At 45.6% G+C, this 24,777-nt stretch overlaps 4 protein-coding genes across 8 annotated transcripts in view; all 4 read right to left on the bottom strand.

Moving 5' to 3' along the window:
- Window positions 1-1,737, bottom strand: part of LOC144697305 (uncharacterized) — a 110,967-nt gene extending 109,230 nt beyond the window's left edge. For all 5 annotated transcript variants that reach the window (XM_078569275.1, XM_078569276.1, XM_078569278.1 and 2 more), the window contains exons 1-2: window positions 1,661-1,737; window positions 134-252 (exon numbers count right to left, since the gene is read on the bottom strand). The gene's annotated coding sequence lies outside the window, so the exon portion shown is untranslated. The remainder of the gene's footprint in view (window positions 1-133; window positions 253-1,660) is intronic.
- The window catches only part of LOC144697062 (uncharacterized), a 464,933-nt gene that overhangs the window by 253,683 nt on the left and 186,473 nt on the right, over window positions 1-24,777 (bottom strand). The gene's annotated exons all lie outside the window — the stretch shown is intronic.
- On the bottom strand, window positions 7,621-12,273 carry LOC144697216 (uncharacterized). Its single transcript, XM_078569111.1, has one exon. The coding sequence runs from the start codon at window positions 10,963-10,965 to the stop codon at window positions 10,306-10,308; it is 660 nt and encodes a 219-aa protein (XP_078425237.1). The 5' UTR covers window positions 10,966-12,273; the 3' UTR covers window positions 7,621-10,305.
- LOC144697392 (uncharacterized) overlaps window positions 12,479-24,777 on the bottom strand; it is a 558,602-nt gene continuing 546,303 nt past the window's right edge. Inside the window, exon 4 of the mRNA XM_078569371.1 lies at window positions 12,479-13,655. Coding sequence (XP_078425497.1) covers window positions 12,786-13,655 — 870 coding nt within the window. The 3' untranslated portion in view covers window positions 12,479-12,785. The remainder of the gene's footprint in view (window positions 13,656-24,777) is intronic.

The raw sequence follows: 24,777 nt of genomic DNA, 5'->3' as shown, positions 1-24,777 counted from the left end.
CAGAGGTGAAACAGAGCAATGGATGGACATGGATTGAGATCCACAGTAAAGGAGCCACACCAGCCCCTGAGCCATGGAACCAGAGCTCAGCACTAAAAACTCTAAATTGTCAAGAATGCTCAATAACACTCACCTCTGAAACAATTTCACTGTTTTCAAATTTAAAATCTCCTGCTGCAGCCTGCAGCTGGAAAGATATCAGAAGCACTGGATTCAGAGAACAACCTGGCAGTCTTCAAATCTTCTAACACCCTGTAAAAGGAGATCACAAAAGTCCTGTGTCAGTCGAGGTACGAGATTCAGAGGAGACAATTATCTTGGTTCTCTTAGTTTGACTTGTCGTTGGTAATTCCTCCCCTTCAGACCCCAAGGAAAAGAAGTTTCAAACATCCATCACTGTCAGTCCAGGATAAGAATTCACAATACTCTCCCCTGGCTGTGTTTTCTACCAGTGTGATACAAGCACAGTTGTATGCTGATGGCAGACCCAGGTTAGCGACTGCCATCTTTATAGGGGGCAATGTGTGGCAGGGCACATTCGCTGTTTTCCCTGTCAGCAGGAGGAGAGAATATTGTGAATTTCTATCCGGGACTGACACTGATGGATTTTAGAAACTCCTTTTACAGGGGTTTTGAGGGGGAGAATATGCAGATGGGAAAGTAAAATATTTTCCTTGTGGGATCTTTTACTGCAGCCATGTTTCCAGAAGGAAACTTTGTCTCTCTGTCACAATAATGTGCATGGATTGTAGATTGCTGTGAGTGTTAGACTATATTGCCTCTCCTCATTCTTCTCCCTTCTCCCATTCCAGGTTCCAGGCTGCAGGCTTCAGCGGTGAAGTCATTGGATTTCTGGAGCAGTGCGCATGTGCAGATGAGTATTGGTGGACATCTTGGATTGATAGGAGACACAATATTCCCTCCTCCTGCTGCAAGGGACAGTGATGACTGCGCATGCCCTCTGCTGCTCATCGCTTCTAAAGATGGCGGCCGTGCATGTGTCCTCCTGCCCTTTGCCGGCGGTGTTTGCTACCAATGCTGTGCATGCGCAGTTGTACTGTCTGACTCCGTTAAGTCATTACGAGTGGCAGCGTCGCCATCAGCCAGGAGCAGAGATGCTTATCAATCAGTTATTAGGACATTTTACCCTAAGTTTTGAAAGATATTTTAAGCAAATGCATACACTGTGAGAAAACACCAAGCAAGACCCAGTCTCCAAACCAGTAAAATCTGACATTGTGCCCAAAGTTGCCCCCACTTGGGAGTTGAGGGCTATGAGGAGTTGGCACCAAAGAAGAGTTGAGGCCTGGGGCAGATCAGCCATGATCTTATTGAATGGTGGAGCAGGCTTGAGGGGCCGAATGGCCGATTCCTGCTCCTGATTCTCATGTTCACAGCTCCCCCCAAACCAGAGGAGGTTCCTCAGTGACGTCATGGGCCATTGTCCCGGCTCCGAATCAGTGAGACCCACTGCGCATGCGCCTCCCCTTGCCCCTAGATGGCGGCCGTTAACTGGGGCATGTTCCGGGGAAAAGCGCCGGAGCTGCAAACGCGGGACATGGAGGTTTTAATCCAGGATTTCGGCCTACACCTAGTGTTCACATGAGGCCTCACCTCCCTCCCGGCTCCATTCCTCCCCTCCCCTCCCAACGACTCTTACCCTCTGAATAAAAGCGTCTTCCGCACTTGACGGCCTCTGAGCAAAGTGACACTGCGCACGCTCCAGATACAGCCCAGCACTGCGCCTGCGCACTGGTGTCCTGTCGCCTGAATAGGGCATATTCACATTCGCGAGGATTGCTGGGTAAGAGCAGCGGCATTGATACTCCAACAGACAATAGGTTATTTTCTGCTATCCAACTGAGATGAATTAATTTAAGAGGTTACACTTTAGGATCAAATCAATGAGCAGGACTCTGATAAAAAGCAAAATACTGCGGATGCTGGAAATCTGAAACAAAAACAAAAATTGCTGGTAAAACCCAGAGGTCTGACAGCATCTGTGGAAAGACTCTGAAGAACAGTCATACGGACTTGAAACGTTAATTCTGTCTTTCTCTCCACAGATGCTGGGAGTTTTTCCAGCAATTTTTGTTTTTGTTTCAGGAGGGCTCTGATCTGTTTGGGAAGCTATCAAAATATTTGGTCCTTGTAAAACATGAGCTCAGGGTTACATTGGGCAGGAAGAGAATCAGAAACTAAAACGGGACAAGAGACTGACTTTAACTTAGAGAGGGAGAGAAGGAAGGAAGGAAACCCTGGGAGGTTTGGAGAAACCACCTTCACGATTGCTCGCTAAATCTCTACACAGAATGTTCCGGACACAAGGTTAACGTCTGTTATTCTGTATAGTTGAATTAGTGTGATTCAGATTAATATTTTGTCACGATGATTCTGATAATTCCAGTAACTTTAGTATGTTATCTTCGGTGTGTAATCGAGAAATTAGGGAAACAAGCTCCAGTGTAGAAATAATTAGGTTAGTCAGAAACAGTGAGTATATTTCCTTCTCAAAGGGGAGTGCTGTAAGAGATGTATCTTTAAGAATATTACAGAATTATTATAGAATCAGCAGGTATTGCATAAGACTGTCTGGCACAAGGTTGTTACTTTGTCTCTGCTGTCTCTCTCTCTCACTTTGAATAAACAGTTCTTAGCAGCTAGAGCCAGGGACAAACAGAGATAACAGCCAAGAAGAATCTAGACAAGTGTCTGGCAGGAGTTAACAGGTGGCGTACCAAGCACAAGATAAGATGCAAGATGATCTTGAAGAAAAGTGATGGACAAGGGTGGAGGGGAGGGGGTGACACCATGGCTACCTCGACTCTGGTCACTGACCAGATGGGGAATCGAACAAGTGATTGACATGGGGTAAACTACCAGCCCCTAGAAATAAAGTATTTTAACGGGTGCTCAGAGGGAAAGGAGGCAGTCCTCATCAGCAGAAACATTCCTAACTTCCTAACCCCTCAGTCAGCTCGAGAAGACAGAACAAAAGAGAAAGTAGCTGCAAACATCGAACAAGAGACTGCTGTCAAAACCACTCTCACCTGTCACAGGTCAGGTGTAATTTTATATCCATTTAGTTTATGATCATATTTAATCAGGTTCTTCTGAATAAACTACTTAATAATTAATAAACAACTTTAAAATCACTGAGGTACTTGAACACTTTTTTTGTTTAATCCATGACTCCCAAACCTTAATCTTATCGAGGTGGGGATGGAGGAGACAGGGGAGAGGGAGAGCACTTCAAAAGGAACTAACTTGTGTTACAGATATTTTAAATAATAAACACACTGTGTGTTTAACACATAACTGATTTATTTGACTTTTGCTGTGGGGGACACACACTAAGTCCAGTAGTTGAGAGTGATTAACAGGCTGGGTTTTGTGTTTATTGATCCCGGGAGAGTTACAGATACCTTCCCAGGATCCCAAGGCCAGGAGAGACATTCTGGAAGGTATGGGGAGCTGGGAATTGTCCATGAGAGTAACCGAAGGTATGAGAACTGAAATAATCTTGAGTTAGAAAGGAAAAAAGACCCAAAAAAGCAGCAGTCAGTAACAGGACATCAATTATTCTCCTCTTATCTTAGAGAAATTAAGGACACGACACTCCAAGTTTCAAACAACATGAATAGCTTGAGATCTGTCAAATGAATCAAACTTCAGCCCAGTTACATGGTTATTAACATCAGCCCAACTGTCAGAATGAACCTGGTTGTCCTGTATGTGATTTAACAGCAGTGATAACAGCAAAATCCAACCCCTTTGTTCAATTGTGAACCCCTTAGTGTCTCATTAAGTGGGATGAATGAGTGAACCCCTTCCTACACACGGAGCAGGTGAATGACCTCTCCACAGTGTGAACTCGCTGGTGTCTCAGCAGAACACCTGTGGTTTTAAAAGTCTTCTCACATTTTGAACATTTGAAAAGTCTGTTATCAGTGTGAACAAATTGATGTGAATTGAGGTGAGCTCGACGAGTGAATCCCTTCCCACATACGGAGCAGGTGAACAACTTCTCTCCAGTGTGAACCTGCTGGTGTGTCAGTAGGTGGGATGAATGGGTGAATCCCTTCCCACATATGGAGCAGGTGAATGGCCTCTCCCCTGTGTGAATGCGCTGGTGCATCAGTAGATCCCTTGTAGTTTTAAAGCTCTTCTCACAGTCAGAACATTGGAAAGGTTTCCTATCAGAGTGAACTCGCTAGTGCAGCTTGAGATTGGTCAAACAAATAAATCCCTTCTGGCAGATGGAGCAGGTAAACGGCCTCTCCTCAGTGTGAACTCGCTGGTGTCTCAGCAGATCACCTGCAGTTTTAAAGCTCTTCTCACATTCTGAACATTGGAAAGGTCTGTTATCAGTGTGAACAAGTTGGTGTGAGCTGAGGAGAGATAGTCGAGTGAATCCCTTCCCACAGTGCAGGTGCAGGTGAGTGCCCTCTCCGCAGTGTGAACTTGTTGGTGTTTTATGAGGTTCAGTGATTGTCTAAACACTTTCCCACAGTGAGAACAATTGAACCGTCTCTCAGTGTGAACAAACTGGTGCTTGACCAGATCCTCTCATCTTTTAAAGCTCTTCTCACAATCAGAGCAGTTAAACAGCCTCTCATCAATGCGAACTAGCTGGTGTCTCAGCAGCTGGGACAGCAGAAAACTCCAGAATCCCACCTCTCAAAGGCACTGCCCAACCACATGGAAGTAAATGTATAATGGAGTTCAGGAGAAAAGATAACATCTTCAAATAAGCTATGGGACAAATACACTACAAGACAGCCCAATCGTCCACTGCATAAAACTCATAAATAGGATGTAAATGATTGAGAGTTTAACGAACTCAAGCTGACAACATATGATCGAAGGACTTCAATAGAAAATGCAGAATGCAGTAGACCTTTCATTTCTATTCTATAAGTTAAGGAGTCCTGCATTTTGTAACATATGGTAATGACTTTATGCTGAAATGATCATAATTGTGCAACCCTTTAACTGATTAATATTTTCACTTTATTTTAATATTGTCTATAACTATGTCATGAATGATGATTACTTGTTTTATTTGTATCATCATCACAATTCAGTACCTGCCACCGTGATGACTTTTCCATAAACCAATGATCTATCGAACCAAACCAATTATCTATTAATCTGAATCACCCCGACCGACCATACAGAATATCAGATGTTAACCTTGTGTCCAGAACTTATTGTGTGGAGATTTAATGTACAATCGTGAAAGTGGTTTCTCCAAACCTCCCAGGGTTTCCTTCCTACTTCCTCTCCCTAACTAATTTAAACTCAGTCTCTTGTCCCGTTTTGGTTTCTGCTTCTCTTCCTGCCCAATGTAACCCTGAGCTCAATTTACAAGGAGCCATTTCTTCATAGTTTCCCAAAGAGAGATCAGAGTCCTCATTGATTTGAGCCCAAAGTGTAACCTCTTATTTATTGTTCCCCCTCCCCCATCCTCTGATGTGAACCATCCTCCACTCGCTGACCCAGGATGGCGGCCGTTAACCTGGTCCTGTTCCCAGGAGGGAGAAGCCCCGCAGCTGCAAACCAGGAGCTGACAATTATTCCTCAGGGTTTCCGGATCCATAGTGTTTCCAAATCCTCCCCGTCCAGCTGCCGGCTCCATCGCTCCCTCTACCAGTTGCAGAAGCGACAAACAAGTGGCTCTCCATGGTCATGACTGACACTGCGCATGCTTCAAACACTGGGGTGCACTGAGCCTGTGCACTGGTCTCCTATGGTGTGGATAGGGGACATTCTCTACCTCGGGGAATGCTGGGTAAAAGCCCCACCATTGTGATTCACAATTCAGGTTGTGATTATTTTGTGGGAATGAGGTGGAGACTGACGATAGCGCCAATCAATAAAGTCAGGAACTTGACGTTCTGTAACCTACAAGGTTACAGACGAAGAACTGGATAGTGGGATTGGGCTGGCACAGACATGATGGGCCATATGGCCTCCTTCAGTCCTGTAAAGTTTCATTTTCAGTTTCCATCGTTGAAGATGTTCAAGACTGAGATTTAGACTGAGACAGAATTTTGGTCTCTCAGGGAATTGAGGATCATGGGGAACAGGCAGGAAAGTGGAATTGAGGCTGAAATCAGCCATGATCGTTTTGAATGGCGGAGCAGGTGTGACAGGTCATCCAGTCTAAACCCGCTCCTAACCCTTATAGAAATAAAGAATCTAGGAGCAGGAGTAGGCCATTGGGCCCTTCGAGCCTGCTCCACCATTCATTATGATCATGGCTGATCATCCAACTCAATAGCCTGCTCCCACTTTCTCCCCTTATCCTTTGATCCCTTTCACCCCAAGAACTATATCTGACTCCTTCTTGAAAACATACAATGTTTTGGCCTCAACTACGTTCTGTGGTAACAAATTCCACAGGCTCACCACTCTCTGGGTGAAGAAATTTCTCCTCATCTCAGTCCTAAATGGTCTACCCCATATCCTCAGACTGTGACCCCTGGTTCTGGACTTTGCCACCATCGGGAACATCCTTCCTGCGTCTACTCTGTCTAGTCCTGTTAGAATTTTATAGGTTTCTATGAGATCCCCCCTCATTCTTCTGAACTCCAGCAAATATAATCCTCACCGACTCAATCTCTCCTCATATGTCAGTCCCGTCATCCCAGGAATCAGTCGGGTAAACCTTCGCTGCGCTCCCTCCATAGCAAGTACATCCTTCCTCAGATAAGGAGACCAAAACTGCACACAATATTCCAGGTTTGGTCTCACCAAGGCCCTGTACAATTGCAGGAAGACATCCCTGTTCCTGTACTCGAATCCTCTGGCTATGAAGGCCAACATACCATTTGCCTTCTTTACCGCCTGCTGCACCTGCACGCTTACCTTCAGTACGAGAACACCCAGGCCTCGTTGCGCATTCCCCTCTCTCTATAGCCATCAGATTCCCCTCTATAGCCATTCCCCTCTATAGCCATCAGATAATCATCTGCCTTCCTGTTTTTGCTACCAAAATGGATAACCTCACATTTATCCACATTATGCTGCATCTGCCATGCATTTGCCCACTCACTCAGCTTGTCCAAATCACACTGAAGCATCTCTGCATCCTCCTCACAGCTCACCCTCCCACCCAGCTTTGTGTCATCTGCGAATTTGGAGACATTACATTTAGTTCCCTCATCTAATTTATTAATATATATTGTGAATAACTGGGGTCCCAGCACCGATCCTTACGGTATCCGACTAGTCACTGCCTGCCATTCGGAAAAAGACCTGTTTATTCCTACTCTTTGTTTCCTGTCTGCCAACCAGTTTTCTATCCATCTCAATGCATTACTCCCAATCCCATGCGCTTTAATTTTACACGCCAATCTATGTGGGACTTTGTCGAAAGCCTTCTGAAAGTCCAAATAAACCACATCCATTGGCTCCCCCTCATCAACTCTACTTGTTACATCCTCGAAAAATTCCAGTAGATTTGTCAAGCATGATTTCCTTTTCATAAATCCATGCTGACTCTGTCCAATTCTGCTACTGTTTTTCAAATGCTCAGCTATTAAATCTTCAATATGGACTCTAGAATTTTCCCAAGTACTGATGTCAGGCTGACTGGTCTATAATTCCCTGTTTTCTCTCTACCTCCATTTTTAAGTAGTGGGGTTACATTAGTTACCCTCCAATCTGTAGGAACTGTTCCAGAGTCTATAGAATCTCGGAAGATGACCACCAATGCATTCACTATTTCCAGGGCCACTTCCTTTAGTACTCTGGGATGTAGATTATCAGGCTCTGGGGATTTATCGGCCTTCAATCCCATCAATTTCCCCAACACTATTTCCCTACTAATACTGATTTCTTTCAGTTCCTCCCCTCTCACTAAACCCTGTGTTCCCCAACATTTCTGGTATGTTATATGTGTCCTCCTTTGTGAAGACAGAACCAAAGAATGTATTTAGTTGGTCAGCCATTTCTTTGTTCCCCATTATAAATTCTCCTGTTTCTGACTGTAAGGGACCTAGATTTGTCTTCACCAATCTTTTTCTCTTCACATACCTACAGAAACTTTTACAGTCAGTTTTTATGTTCCCGGCAATCGTACTCTCGTACCCTATATTCCCCTTCTTAATCAATTGCTAGGTCCTCTTCTGCTGAATTCTAAACTGCTCCCAATCCTCAGGCCTGTTACGTTTTCTGGCCAATTGGTATGCCTCTTCCTTGGATCTCATACTATCTCTAATTTTCCTTGTAAGCCATGGTTTGGGCACCGTTCCTATTTTACTTTTGCACCAGACAGGAATAAACAATTGCTGTAGTTCACCCATGCACTCTTTGAATGTTTGCCATTGCCTATCAACCCTCATCCCTTGAAGTAATGTTTCCCAATCCATCATAGCCAACTCACACCTCATACCATCATAGTTTCCTTTATTAAGATTCAGGGCCCTAGTCTCAGAATCAACTACGTCAGTCTCCATCTTGATGAAGAATTAATTCATATTATGGTCGCTCATCCCCAAGGGGCCTCGCACAACTAGATTGCCAATTATTCCTTTCTCAGTACATAATACCCAGTCTAGGATGGCCTGTTCTCTAGCTGGTTCTTCAACGTGTTGGTCCAGAAAAACATCCCGTACACACTCCAGGAATTCCTCCTCTATGGTATCATTACTGATTAGATTTGCCCAATCTATATGCATGTTAAAGTCACCCATAATTACAGATGTTCCTTTATTGCATGCGTCTCTAATTTCCTGTTTAATGCCATTCCCAACATCACCACTGCATTTTGGGGGTCTATATACAACCTCCACTAACGTTTTTTGCCCCTTAGTGTTTCTCAGCTCTATCCATACAGATTCCACATTGTCGGAGCTCATATCTTTCCTTACCATTGCGCTAATTTCCTCTTTAACCAGCAATGCAACTCTGCCTTTTCCTTTTTGTCTGTCCTTCCGAAATACTGAATATCCCTGGATGTTCAGTTCCCATCCCTGGTCAACCTGCAGCTATGTCTCCGTAATCCCGGCTATATCATACCTGTTTACATCTATTTGCGCAGTTAATTCATCCACTTTATTGTGAATGCTCCTCGCGTTAAGGCATAAAGCCTTAAGGCTCATCTTTTTAACATTACTTGTCCCGTTCCCACTATTTTTCATTGAGGATCTGTTTGATTCTTGCCCTTGATTTCTCTGCCTATCACTTTTCTTATTCCCCTTTCTGTCTTTTGTTCTTGTCCTTGATTCCCCTTCCTCTGACTTCTTGCATAAGTTCCCATTCCCCTGCCATTTTAGTTTAAACCCTCCCCAACCACTCTAGCAAATGTTTCTCCAAGGACATCAGTCCTGGTCCTGCCCGGGTGTAACCCGTCCAGTCTGTACTGGTCCCACCTCCCCCAGAACTGGCCCCAATGTCCCAGGAACCTGAAACCCTCCCCTTCACACCATCTCTTTGGCCACGTATTCATCCGACATATCCTGCTATTTCTACTCTGACTAGCACGTGGCACTGGTAGTAATCCTGAAATCACTACCTTTGAGATCCTACTTTTCAACTTACTTCCTAACTCCCTATATTCTGCTTTCGGGACTGCATCCCTTTTTTTTGCCCATGTCGTTTGTACCAATGTGTACCAGGACCACTGGCTGTTCACCCTCCCCCTTCAGAATATCCTCTAGCCGCACTGAGACATCCTTGACCCTAGCACCAGGGAGGCAACATACCATCCTGAAGTCTCGTTTGCGGCCACAGAAATGCCGATTTATTCCCCTTCCAATTGAATTAATTATTGTATTCCCACACTTTTTACTCTTCACCAGTGCAGCAGAGCCAACCATGGTGCAACAAATTTGGCTGATGCTGCTTTCCCTTGAGAGGCCATTCCCCTCAACAGTATCCAAAGTGGTATATCTGTTTTGCAAGGCAATAGCCACAGGAGATTCCTGCACTGCGTGCCTAGTCCTCTTGCTCTGCCTGATGGTTACCCATTCCCTTCCTGTCTGTGGACTCTTAGCCTACGGTGTGACCACCTCTCTATATGTGCTATCCATGATACTCTCCGCCTCGCGGATGCTCCACAGTGTCCCCAGCTGCCGCTCCAGCTCCAAAACTCGGGCTTCCAGAAGCTGCAGCTGGAGACACTCCTTTCGCGCTTCTCTTCCCTTCTCTTAGGTTCTTAAAACAGCGTTGTCTGCTTTCATCTAAACCCATTTATTTGACATATATCCAGAATATTAAACTCCAGCCCAGTTATAAGCATTACTAACAGCAACAGAAACAAAGGATGTGATTAACAGCAGAATCCAACCTCTGCAGTCACTTGTGAACTCGCTGGTGTGTCAGCAAGTGAGATGATCGAGCAAATCTCTTCCCACACACAGAGCAGGTGAACGGCCTCTCCCCAGTGTGAACTTGCTGGTGTGTCAGCAGATTCGATGACTGAGAAAACCCCTTCCCACACACAGAGCAGGTGAATATCTTCTCCCCTGTGTGAACCCGCTGATTTGTCACCAGGTTGGATGATGAAGTGAATCCCTTCCCACACACGGAGCAGGTGTACGGCCTCTCCCCAGTGTGAACTCGCTGGTGTTGAATGAGGTGAGACGACTGTCTGAATCTCTTCTCACATTGAGAACAACTAAATGGTCTCTCGTCAGTGTGAACAAGCTGGTGTTTAATTAGATCCGGTGAGATTTTAAAGCCTTTCCCACAATCAGAGCATTTAAAAGGCCTCTCGTCAGTGTGAACTCGCTGGTGTAACTGAAGGCTGGACATCAGAGTGAATCCTTTCCCACACACGGAGCAGGTGTACGGTTTCTCCCCAGTGTGAGTGCATTGTTGAGCTTCCAGCTGGGATGGGCAAGTGAATCCCTTCCCACAATCCCCACATTTCCACGGTTTCTTTGTAGTCTCAGTGTTCTTGTATCTCTCCAGGTTGGACGATCGGTTGAAGCCACATTCACACACAGAACACATGTACAGTCTCTCCCCACTGTGAATGTTGTGACATTATTTCAGGCTGTGTAACTGGTTAAAGCTCTTTCCACAGTCAGTGCACTGGAGCGCTCTCACTCGGGTGTGTGTGTCTCGGTGCTTTTCCAGCCACACTGAAGCTTGAAATCTTTTCCCACAATCAAAACAAACATTTCTCCTTCGACATTCAAAGACTGATGATATTCTGGTCCCGATGAATCACGTGACTCTGTCAGATTGTGATGAGATGTTTGGTTTGAGTTTCCCATCTTCAGATCAACTCCTTCTAATATCCTGTAAATACAGTTGACAAAAGTTATCACCGTCAGTCCAGGATAGAAATTCAGATCAGACAATTCTAGTTTCTATAGAACATACTTTCTTCTCTTAAGCACGTTGTCCAATTAAATGAAAAGAGCCCAAAATCAGCATCAAAGCCCCAACACGAGTGAAGAGAACCTTCCTAACTAAACCAGAATGTTGTTTCCAGTGTCTCCGAGACACTCTGTACCTTGAGGTACCCACCAGTGGTGGAAAGTATCAGCCGTATGAGTGGACACCACATGCTCCCTCTCTAGAGCCACCCAGGCATGGACAAGACCATGGAAGAGAGGCCAGAAGCCTCTTATAGGGTAGAAACAGAAAATTCTGGAAAAACCCAGCAGGTCTGACAGCATCTGTGGCGAGAGAAACAGAGTTATGTTTCAAGTCTGTATGACTCTTCTTCAGAGCCAGTGAAGTCAACTTTGCTTGGAGAGCCCGCCTACTTGGGAGATTTGTCTTTGAGAGGACTGCCACATTCCTGATTCTGTCCCTGAGACGCCCAGAATGTGCCGCAAACAGCGAAAGTGAAAGTTGTTGAGCTTCCTTTCCTGATCACTGTAAATCGTCCATGTTTCACAGCCAGACAACAAGGTGCTGAGGACACAAGCCTCATAAACCAGCATCTTGGTGCTGAGAGACAGCTTGATGTGAGTCGGCCAAAGGTGGAGCCGCTTTCCCGATGCGTGTATCGAGTTCTGCATCAAGAAACAGGTTCTCTGTCATTGTGGACCCAAAGTCACAGATTTCACTGGCCACTTCCAGTGTGATCAAGGACAGACACCCAGTCCCCAAACCACAGTTTTCTTGATGTTTACAGTAACGGAGAACAAGTTACAGACACGGGAGAGATAGTCCATGAGTCTTTGTAGCTGAGTTTCTGTGTGAGTCACAAGCATGACATCATCAGCATAGAGGAGGTCTCTGATCGAGACAGGCTGTATTTTGTCTTCACTTTCAGTCTGGACAGATTGTGGAGTTTGGCGTCTGACCGAGTATTCAGGGAAACTCCTTCCATATCTGCAGGGAAGGCCAAGGTCAGACATGGAGAACAAAATGCCAAACAAATTGGGGACTCGGACACAGCCCTGTTTCACTCCATTCTTCACCCTGAAACTGTCAGAAGTGGAGCTGTCAAACTGTACAGTACAAGGTATGTTGTCATGAAAGAGATGAGACGGAGGAACTTTGGTGGACAAAGTTTTTGTTGCAATCTCCTCTGTCCCCTTTGTTTTTGTAAATTGTGATTATTTTTGTGTCATGCACGTCCTGTGGAAGGGATCCGACTTTCCAGCAGAGTTCATGAATTAGGGGGAATGATCACAGATGGTGTTTTTAAAAAGGGACACTGCAGCCCCGAGTATCAGTGACATCTCCAGAATATTAAACTCCATCCAGTTATAGGGGTTGTTAACATCAGCAGAAACAAACTTGACATTGTCAGACTATCAATCCTGAACATGATTAACGGCAGTGATAACAGCAGAATCCAACCCCTGCAGTCACTTATGAACTCGCTCATGTGTCACTAGGTTGAAAGACCGAGTGAATCTCTTCCCACACACGGAGCAGGTGAATGGTCTCTCTCCAGTATGAACTCTCTGATGTGCCAGGAGAGCAGATGAACACCTGAACCTCTTTCCACAGTCCGTGCAGCTGAATGGCTTCTCCTCAGTGTGAATTTGCTGGTGTGACTCGAGGGCGGATGATACAGTGAATCCCTTCCCACATACAGAGCAAGTGAATGGTTTCTCCCCAGTGTGAACTCGCTGGTGTGCAATGAGGGTGGATGACTGCCTGAAACTCTTTTCACAAGAAGTGCAGCTAAACGGCTTCTCCCCAGTGTGAACTCGCTGGTGTCTCAGCAGACTGGATGACTGAGTAAATCCCTGCCCACACACAGAGCAGGTGAACGGCCTCTCCCCAGTGTGAACTCGCTGGTGTTCAGCAAGGGCAGATGAATGCCTGAAACTCTTTCTACAGGAAGTACAGTTGAATGGCTTCTCCTCAGAATGAACTCGCTGGTGTGACCTAAGGCCGGATGAATGAGTGAATCCCTTCCCACACACAGAGCAAGTGAATGGCTTCTGACCAGTGTGAAGTCGCTGGTGTATATTGAGGTCAGATGAAGACCTGAACCTCTTTTCACAGTGAGTGCAGCTGAACGGCCTCTCCTCAGTGTGAATTCGCTGGTGCAACATAAGACAGGATGTCTGAGTAAATCCCTTCCCACAGACAGGGCAGGTGAATGGCCTCTCCTCAGTGTGAATTCGCTGGTGTGACATGAGTTTGGTTGTCTGAGTGAATCCCTTCCCACACACGGAACAGGTGAATGGCTTCTCCCCGGTGTGAATGCGTCGATGGATTTCCAGCTGAGATGGATAATTGAATCCTTTACCACAATCCTCACATTTCCATGGTTTGTCCATGGTGCTTTATGTCTCTCCAGGTTGGATAATCAGTTAAAGCCTTGTCCACACACAGAACACGTGTGCGGTCTCACCCCGCTGTGAATGGTGTGATGTTTTTTCAGGCTGTATAACTGGTTAAAGTTCTTTCCACAGTTAGTTCACTGGAACACTCTCACACGGGTGTGTGTGTGCCTCAGTGTTTTTCCAGTCACACTGATGTTTGAAAACTTTTCCCACAGACAGACAAGCATTTCTCCTTCCACATTCAATTGCCGATGATATTCAGGTCCTGATGAATCGAGTGACGGTTTTAAATCTTGATGTGAAGTGTGATTTGAGCTTTCCCCTGTAAATCTTCCCCTTCTAATATCCTGCAAAAGCAGTTCACAAAACTCTTAACTGTCAGCACAGCATAGAAATTCAGAACAGACAATTCTAGTTTCTATGGACCATTTATTCCTCTAGTTTCCCCAAAGCTGTAAATCCCCATCCCACACACTCTCCCTTCTCCCTGGGCTGAAATCCAAACCCATCTCACCATCTATTTCCTCCACTCCCAGTTTTCTCCCTCCCTTTCCTCTGCCTGGGTTCAGTTCTCCAGCTCCTGTCTGCAGACTGACAATAAAATCAATGAGTCTTATTGGGGGTTTGGGGCCTCCAGCGGGTGTTTCTGAATCCTCCCCGCCCACCTCCCAGGGTTTCCTTCCTTCCCACAGATCAGATTCCTCATTGATTTGAGGCCAAAGTGTAACCTCTTATTTATTGTCCCCCCTCCCCCATCCTCTGATGTGAACCATCCTCCACTCGCTGACCCAGGATGGCGGCCGTTAACCTGGTCCTGTTCCCGGGAGGGAGAAGCCCCACAGCTACAAACCAGGAGCTGATAATTATTCCTCAGGGTTTGCGGATCCACAAAGTGTTTCCAAATCCTCCCACCCACCGCCTCGCTCTGACTTCACTTCTCCGGGAGAAACAGTCGCCTCTTCCCGCAAGGCCATCAATCGCATTGCGCATGCTCCAGACTCTTCGACACTACGCCTGCGCACTAGTGTCCAGCCTCAACAGCCACACTGCGCATGCCTCAGTTCACTGTGCTCGTCTGATTGACAGCATCTCCAGACCAATAGAAAAAGGGGGCGGGGCTGGAGGACGGAACTCGAGTGGCTGGTTCTTCAACCAATCGGAGTGAATGAGGGGCGGGGCTAAGACCGGATCTTCCTCATTGGCTGAAACTGCATCACTTTGAGAGTTGATTTGTCTCAAACTCCAGGAGAAAACTGGACCTTCCTGTTTGTGGCTTTAAACAGATGAAACCCTGTGGGTGTGGAGCAAACATTTCAACATTTGTTAGTGAAAATTGGGAACATGATGAAACAATGCACTTCAAGTGTTGACTTAAAGTGATACCTGGGCAGACAAGGAATGTCATCATTAGAACAAGGAGAGTCCCTTGTTTCAATAAATGAACCGACAGAGGAGTTAAGACAGGTTACAGAGAAGGTCTTCTCTCTGACAGGATTTACTTTTGGCTCTTTCACCATGTTCACCTTCATTGTTTTCCATTTCCCTCCTGGTGTTTGACAAGGTGTTCACCAAAACTCAAACATAGTTTAACACTCCTGCTGTCTTGTGTCCATGACGTCTTGTCAAATTTATCCTTGGCTCCCATCTGTCCTGACCTTCTACTTTGCCTCACCTGTTCGCACTGGGGAGAGGCCATTCATCTACTCCGAATGTGGGATGGGATTCATTCGGTCAAGGACTCTCATTTCACTTCAGCTTGTTTACACTGATAAGAGAACACTTAAATGTTCTGACTATGTCAAAAGCTCTAAATACAAAAGGGAACTGCTGAGGCACCAGCGCACTCACACTCGGGAGAAGCCTTTTACATGATCCGTATGTGGGAAGCCATTTAATCTATTATCTATCCTGCTGAAATGATAGATTATCAATGAATTCACAAGTGACTGCAAGCTCTGGATTCTGTTCTTATTTCTGCTGCTAATCCACTGAACTGAGGGCTGAGCTAAGTTTACAGTTGGAGTTGTTGCTGCTGTTGTTAATAACCATATAACTGGTTTCATATTCATATACATGTTGAATAAAGTAAAGCAGGAGGGGTCACTGTTTAAGAAGCTTACTTCCAGTAATGTAAACTACCATGATCAATCTGCATGTTGCATTGGTCTTCCCGATACCTCTCCATCTCTCGTCTCATAGCAAATATAGTATTCGGATCTGTTTCTGCTAAAGTTAATAAACTCTCAGTTATGTGTGTCAATATTCTGGATAAAAGCCAAATAAATACATTTTGTGTTAAACAGATGGAATGATGAGTCATTTTAATATCTCCAATGCAAGTTAGTTCCATTTGAAGTACTCTCCCTCTCCCCTGTCTCCTCCATCCTCACCTCCAATGACAAATGCGAGGAGCTAATTCACTTCCTTGTTTCCAAGATTGAGACCATCTAATCAGCTGCCTCTGCCGCTTTCCTCCTTTTCACTTGTCCACTGGGCCAAACTGTTTCTCCAGATCTGACCAGCCCGAGCTCTGAACAAGCATCTTTCTTTAGTTTCTCTCCTACCTCCCTTTATACTTTCATGAGCTCAACTTGTCCATGAGACACACTTTCTGCTCGTTGGCCTCCATTCCCACTAAACCGCTGTCCACTCAGAAGAATTTTGGATGAGCGTAAGTTTATGGAGGGTGAAAGATGGGAGACTAATCAAGAGAGCATTGGAATAGCCGAAACTGGAGGTAACAAAGGCATAGATGAAGATTTCAGCAGCAAATTGGCTCAGGTGGGATGGAGACAATTGATATGACAGAGCTGGAAGCAGGTGATCTTAGTGAGAGAGAGGATATGTTGTTGGTAGCACGATACTCAGCTCAGGTTCAAATAGGAGGTGAAGGTTGCAATTTGTATGGTCCAGCCTCACAACAGTGTGGCAACGAGGGGGATAGAGTCGGTGCTGAGTTTATGGTGGGGGGTTTCATGGCCTGAGTATTAATTCACCTCTTGGGCTGCAACTGCATAGACCTGAGTATTAATCCACCTCTACCCCGTATGATTTCATTTCAGAAACAGGCCATTTGATCTAATCTCAATTTGTTGACAAAAAATTCTGTTCACCAATTGGTTTTCCGTGATGGTGATACAATGCGCTATTTCTCAAGTGGCCAGAATGTGCCCCATCAATGACTACAGGAGCCCAGTGTGATTACTCAGCACTGGGTTGTACTCTGAGCATGTGCAGTACAAGGTGGATGTGGAATATGCTGATCAGGATTTGGGAGGAGATGACACCAAATTACAGAGAACACTGAGTCCAGAAACAGAACAACTGATTCACCAAGATAAAAGCAAAACACTGCGGATGCTGGAAATTCAAAATAAGAACAAAAATACCTGGAAAAACTCAGCAGGTCTGACAGCATCTGCGGAGAGGGATACAGTTAACGTTTCGAGTCTGAATGACTCTTCATCAGAACTGAGGAAAAATAGGAAAGAGGTGAAATATAAGCTGATTTGAGGGGGGGAGGGACAGGTAGAGCTGGATAGAGGGCCAGTGATATGTGGAGATTGCCAAAAGATGTCATAGACAAAGGACAAAGAGGTGTTGAAGGTGGTGATATTAGCTAAGATATGTGCTAATGGTGACATTAAGGGTAGAAAGCAGGATGAGCAAGGTACAGATAGCCCTAGTGGGGGTGGTGTGGGGGGAAGGGATCGAAATAGGCTAAAACAATGGATGGAAATACATTTAAAAATAATGGAAATAGGTGGGAAAAGAAAAATATATATAAATTATTGGAAAAAGGGGGATCGGAAAGGGGGTGGGGATGGAGGAGAGAGTTCATGATCTGAAGTTGTTGAACTCAATATTCAGTCCAGAAGGCTGTAAAGTGCCTAGTCGGAAGATGAGGTGCTGTTCCTCCAGTTTGCGTTGAGCTTTACTGGAATATTGCAGCAGGCCAAGGACAGACGTGTGGGCACGAGACCAGGGTGGAGTGTTGAAATTGGAAGCGACAGGGAGGTCTGGGTCATGCTGCGGACAGACCGAAGGTGTTCCACAAAGCGGTCACCCAGTCTGCATTTGGTCTCTTCAATGTAGAGGAAACCACATTGGGAATAGCGAATGCAGTAGACTAAATTGAGGGAAGTGCAAGTGAAGTGCTGCTTCACTTGAAAGGAGTGTTTAGGCCCTTGGACGGTGTTTCAAGTTCCACATTCCCATCTACCCCCGATTCCCTTGCCTAACAAGCATATATCTACCTCAGGCTTAAAAGTACTCAGTGACCCTGCCTCCAACTGCCTTCTGAGGCATATGAACAAACATACGAACAAGGAGCAGGATAGGCCATTCAGTTTATCGAGCTTGCTCTGCCATTCAATAAGATCATAGCTGATCTGATTGTAGCCTCAAATCTGCATCCTGCCTATTCCCAATAATCTATCACTCCCTTGCTTACCAAGAATCTATCCACGTCTGCCTTAAAAATATTCAAAAACTCTGCTTCCACCATCTCTTCAGGAAGAGGGTTCCATCGACTCACGACCCTCTGAGAGAATTTTTTTTTGCCTCATCTCCGTTTTAAATGAGTGACCCCTAATTTTAAAACAGTGCTCCCTATTCAGGACTCATCCACAAGAGGAAACGTCCTTTCCACCAGGGAGATGCAGTTCATCTGCTCCATACGTTGAAAAGGATTCACTTGTGCATCCAGCCTCATCTACAGAAAATGCTGGAAAAACTCAGTAGGTCTGGCAGCATCTGTGGAGAGAGAAACAGAGTTAATGTTTTGAGTCCAATATGACTTCTTCCTCAGTTCTGAATTGATATATCTAGAATATAAATCTATTCTAAGCAATGGTGACCATGACAACTATCAAAAATTGTTCTAAACCCCACCTGGTTCACTAATGTCCTTCAGGGAAGGAAATCTGCTATCCATATCCAGTTTGGCCTACACACTCCAGACCCAGAGCAATGTGGTTCACTCTTAATTGCCCTTTAAATTGGGTGAAGAAGAGGAGGAGGCGTTGCATTATTAGTTAAGGAGTCAGTTACTGCAGTAAAGAGAGATGATATCTTGGAGGGGGCATCAAATGAAGCTTTGTGGGTAGAGCTTAGGAATAAAAATGGGGCAGCCACATTGTTAGGTGTTTATTATAGACCCCCAGATAGTAAGTGGGAAATTGAGGAGCAAATATGTGCACAATTTATGGAGGTGTGTAAAAACAATAACAATCGAGTAATTATATTAGGTGATTTCAACTTTCCCAACATTAATTGGGATAGACATAGTGTTCAGGGCTTGGATGGAGTGGATTTTCTGAAATGTGTACAGTTAGGTCAATATGTAGAGGGTCCAACAAGGGATGGCGCGGTGCTGGACCTAATTCTGGGGAATGAAACTGGACAGTTGGCTGAGGTATTGGTGGGGGAGCATTTTAGTGATAGCGACCACAACATGGAACATTGAAAAGTGACAGCACAGAAGGAGGCCAATCGGCCCATCTTGTCCATGCCAGCCCGAGGACACCCAGGTGCCCTTTCTAATCCCACCTTCCTGCACTCGGCCCATAGCCCTGCAGCTAACAGCACTTAAGGTGCAGATCCTGGTACTTTTTAAAAGACTTTAGAGTTTCTGCCTCTACCACCAACTTGGGCAGCGAATTCCAGACACCCACTACCCTCTGCATAAAAAAGTTCTTCCTCATGTCCCCACTACACCTTCTGCCACTTATCTTGAATCTTTGTCCCCTGGTTCTAGAACTCTCCTCCAAGGGAAACAATTTTATCCTGTCCACTCTGTCTTTTCCCCTCATAATTTTGTACACCTCAATCAAGTCACCTCTCAGCCTTCTTTGTTCAAAGGAAAATAACCCCAACCTATCCAATCTCTCCTCGTAGCTACACTTTTCTACACTGGCAACATTCTTGTAAACCTCCCCTACACTCTCTCCAGAGCTATTACATCCTTCCTGTAATGTGGTGACCAGAACTGCACACAATACCCCAGTTGTGGCCTCACCAGTGTTTTATATAATTCCAACATAATATACTTACTTTTATATTCCATACCTCTGCCAATGAAGGAGAGCATTCCATATGCCTTCTTTACAACCTTGTCTACTTGAACTGCTGCCTTCAGGGACATGTGTACTTGTACGCCAAGATCTCTCACTTCGTCTACCCCTCTTAGTATATTCCCATGATACAGTTTAAGTGTGTCGTGGACAAAGAAATAGATAAGGTACAAATAAATGTTTTGGATTGGGGGAGAGTGGATTTTAGTAAAATAAGGCAGGATCTGGCCAAGGTAGGCTGGGAACAGCAACTTGTGGGGAAATCTACAGCGGAGCAGTAGGGGGTGTTCAAACAGGAAATGGGGAGGGTACAGGCTCAACATGTTCCCTCTAGGGTGATAAGAAGGAGTAACAAGCCCAGAGAACCATGGATAACCAGAAATATTCAGGCTATGATGAAAAGGAAAAGAGAGGCTTTTAGCAGGTACAAGGGAAGCAAATCAGCGGAGGCATGAGTGGAGTACAGACAGTGGAGGATGGAGCTGAAGAAAGCAATTAGGAGACCAAAGAGGGGATATGAGAAAGCTCTGGCTGGTAAAAGTAGGGAAAATCCCAAGATATTCTATTAGTATATCAATGGGAAGAGGATAACCAGGGAAAGAGTAGGGCCCATAAGGGACCAAGGGATAAATCCGTGGAGCCAGATGACATCGCTAGAGTGTTGAATGAATACCTCACATCTGTCTTCACCCAAGAGAATGAGGATGAAGGTATGGAACTCGGGGATAGAGACTGCGAGGTTCTTGAGCAACTTGATATAGGGAGTGACAAGGTATTGGAGGTATTGGCAGGTTTGAAAGTGGACAAATTTCCAGGTCTGGATGATTTGTGTCCCAGGCTGCTGAGGGAGGCAAGGGGGGAGATCGCAGGGGCTCTGACCCGAATTTTTAATTCCTCTCTGGACATGGGGGAGATGCCAGAGGCTGGAGAACAGCTAATGTGGTTCCGCTATTTAAGAAGGGTTGTAGAGATACGTCAGGGAATTACAGGCCAGTGAGTCTCACGTCAGTGATAGGGAAACTATTGGAGAAAATGCTGAAGTAGAGAATCTATCTCCACTTGCAGATGCAAGGTTTGATCAGGGTTAGTCAGCATGGCTTTGTCAGAGGGAGGTCATGCCTAACAAATTTGATTGAATTTTTTGAGGAGGTGACCAGGTGTGTAGATGAGGATAGTGCAGTTGATGTAGATAATATGGATTTCAGCAAAGCCTTTGACAAGGTCCCACATGGGAGACTTATAAAGAAGGCAAATGCACATGGGATACAGGGTAATTTGATAAGGTGGATTCAAAAATGGCTTAGTTGTAGGAGGCAGAAGGTGATGACAGAAGGATGCTTTAGTGACTGGAAGCCAGTGTCCAGTAGCGTACCACAGGGATCTGGGCTGGGTCCCCTATTATTTGTCATTTATGTAAATGACATAGATGACTATGTGGGAGATAGAATTAGTAAGGTTGCAGATGACACAAAGATTGGCCACAATCTTTGTTAACAGTGAGGTTGAGTGTCTTGGGCTACAGGAAGATATGGACAGGATGGTCAAATGGGCAGATAAGTGGCAGATGGAATTTAACCCTGAAAAGTGTGAGGTGATACACTTTGGAAGGAGTAACTTGACAAGGAAGTATTCGATGAATGGCATGACACTAAGAAGTTCTGAGGAACCCTGGCGTGTGTGTCCATAGATCACTGAAGGCAGAGGGGCATGTATGTGGGGTGGTGAAAAAGGCATATGGGACACTTGCCTTTATCAATCGAGGCATAGATTACAAAAGTAGGGAGGTCATGTTGGAGTTGTATAGAATCTTGGCGAGGCCACAGCTGGAGTGCTGTGTGCAGTTCTGGTTACCACATTATAGGAAGGATGTGATTGCACTGGAGGGGATGCAGAGGAGATTCACCAGGATGTTGCCTGGGATGAAACATTTAAGTTATGAAGAGAGGTTGGATATACTTGGGTTGTTTTCGTTGGAGCAGAGAAGAGGGGCAACCTGCTCGAGGCATACAAGATTATGAGGGGCATGGACAGGGTGCATAGGGAGCAGCTATTCTCCTCAGTTGAAGGGTCAGTCACGAGGGGACATAAGTTCAAGGTGAGGGGCAGGGAGTTTAGTGGGGGATGTGAGGAAAAACTTTTTTACGCAGAGGGTGTTGTCGGTCTGGAATGCGCTGCCTGGGAAGGTGGTGGAGGCGGGTTGCCTCACATCCTTTAAAAAGTACCTGGATGAGCACCTGGCATGTCATAACATTCAAGGCTATGAGCCAAGCGCTAGTAAATGGGATCAGGTAGGTAGGTCAGGTGTTTTTCATGTGTCGGTGCAGACTCGATGGGCCAAAAGGCCTCTTCTGCACAGTGTGATTCTGTGAAGTCACTCAGCTATATTCAAGAAGGTGGCTTACCAGCACCTTCTCAAGGTTAATTAGGGATGGGCAACAAATGCTGCCCTTGTCAGCGATGCCCATATTCCATTGAAGAATAAAGAGAGAAATCACATTCAGGAATGAACCATGTTCATCCTGACAGTTAGAGATTATTGATTAGTTGGAATGAATTGTCGATTTCTCTTTGATAGGAGACCAATTGATGTCTTGTTACTGATTATTCAGTTTCTTGTCATTTCTCCTTTCTTACTCCAGATTATTTCAGTTCTCAAATCTTCAGTTACATGTCCCAGCTCCCCAATCCTGCCATTGAATTTCCTTTCTCACTACACTGTGTTATTACCTCATATTATCCCTACTGTCTGTCCCGAATCAATCCATTTCACGAACAAATGTTGAAATGTTTGCTCCACACCCACAGGGTTTCATCTGTATAAAGCCACAAACAGGAAGGTCCAGTTTTCTCCTGGAGTTTGAGACAAATCAGCTTTCAAAATGATGCAGAGTCTCAGCCAATGAGGCAAATCTGGACTCAGCCCCGCCCCCTCATTCACTCCAATTGGCTGGAGGACCACGGGGCAGCCAATCGGAGTGACTCCAGTCCTGCCCCCTCTTCCTATTGGTCCAGAGCATTTTCTTTACTCACTTGCAGGATGCAGGGCATCACTGACTGGACTAGCAACTATTGCCCATCCCTAATTACCCTTGAGAAGGTGGTGATGAGCTGCCTTCTTGAACAGCTGCAATCCCTGTGGTGTAGGTACACCCACATTGCTGTTAGGGAGGAGTTTGACCTGGCGACAGTGAAGGAACGGCCGATATATATCCAAGTTAGGATGGTAAGTGGCTTGGAGGAGAACTTCCAGGTGGTGGTGTTCCCATCTATCTGCTGCGCTTGTCCTTCTCTAGATGGTAGCAGTCGTGGGTTTGGAAGGTGCTGCCTAAGGAGCCTTGGTGAATTTCCGCAGTGCATCTTGTAGATGGTACTGACTGCTGCCAATGTTCGTCGGTGGTGGAGGGAGTGAATGTTTGTGGAAGGGGTGCCAATCAAGCTGGCTGCTTTGTCCTGGATGGTGTCAAGCTTCTTGACTGTTGTTGGAGCTGCTCAGGAGAGTATTCCATCACACTCCTGACTTGTGCCTTGCAGATTGTGGACAGGTTTTGGGGAGTCATGAGGTGAGTTACTCGCCACAGAATTCCTAACCTCTGACCTGGTCTTGTAGCCACAGTATTTATATGGCTAATCCAGTTCAGTTTCTGGTCAATGGTAACCCCCAGGCTGTTAATAATGGGGGATTCAGCGACGGTAATTCCATTGAGCGTCAAGGGGCGATGGTTAAATTCGCTCTTGTTGGATATGGTCATTGCCTGGGACTTGTGTGGTGGACATGTTACTTGCCACTTGTCAGCCCAAGCCTGGATGTTTTCCTGGTCTTGCTGCATTTGGACATGGACTGCTTCAGTAATTAGGAGCCGCAAATGGTGCTGAACATTGTGCAATCATCATCGAACATCCCCACTTCTAACCTTATGATGGAAGGAAGGTCATTGATGAAGCAGCTGAAGATGGTTGGGCCAAGGACACTACTCTGAGGAGCTCCTACAGTGATGTCCTGGGAGTGAGATAATTGACCTCCAACAACCACAACCACCTTCCTTTGTGCTAGGTATGACTCCAACCAGGGAGAGTTTTCCCCCTGATTCCCATTGATTCCAGCTTTGCTAAGGCTCCTTGATGCCACATTCAGTCAAATGCTGCCTGGATGTCAAGGGCAGTCACTCTCATCTCACCTCTGGAGTTCAGTTCTTTTGTCCATGTTTGAACCAAGGCTGTAATGAGGTCAGAAGCTGAGTTACCCTGACGAAACACAAACCGAGTGTCATTGAGCAGGTTATTGCTAAGCAACCACTGCTCGATAGCACTGTTGATGCCCCTTCCGTCACTTTACTAATGATTGTGAATAGACTGATGGGGTGGTGATTGGCCAGGTTGGATTTGTCCTGCTTTTTGTATACAGGACATACCTGCCCAGTTTTCCACATTGCCAGGTAGTTGCCAGTGTTGTAGCTGTACTGGAACAGCTTGGGTAGGGGCACTGGAATTTCTGGAGCACAAGTCTTCAGTACTCTTTCTGGAATATTGTCAGGACCCATAGCCTTTGCAGTATCCATTGCCTTCTGCCATTCCTTGATATCACGTGGAGTGAATCAAATTGGCTGAAGACTGGCATCTGTGATGCTGGGACCTCTGGAGGAGGGCAAGATGAATCATCCACTCGGCACTTCTGACTGAAGACTGTTGGGAACAGTTCAACATTATCTTTTGCACTGATGTGCTGGGCTCCTCCATCATTGAGGATGGGGATGTTTGTGGAACCTCCTCCTCTGGTGAGTTGTTTAATTGTCCACCACCATTCACGACTAGATGCGACAGGACTACAGAGCATAGATCTGATCCATTGGTTGTGGAATCTCTTATCTCCGTCTATCACTTGCTGTTTATGCTGTTTGACACGCAAGTAGTCCTGTGTTGCAGCTTCACCAGGTTGACACCTCATTTTTAGGAATGCCTGGTGCTGCTCCTTACATGCCCTCCTGCAC

This window comes from Cetorhinus maximus, chromosome 23 (genome assembly GCF_964194155.1).
Source record: "Cetorhinus maximus chromosome 23, sCetMax3.hap1.1, whole genome shotgun sequence".
Taxonomy (NCBI): domain Eukaryota; kingdom Metazoa; phylum Chordata; class Chondrichthyes; order Lamniformes; family Cetorhinidae; genus Cetorhinus; species Cetorhinus maximus.
Note: the sequence above shows the minus strand (reverse complement) of the source record. Positions and strands in the feature narration are given on the sequence as shown.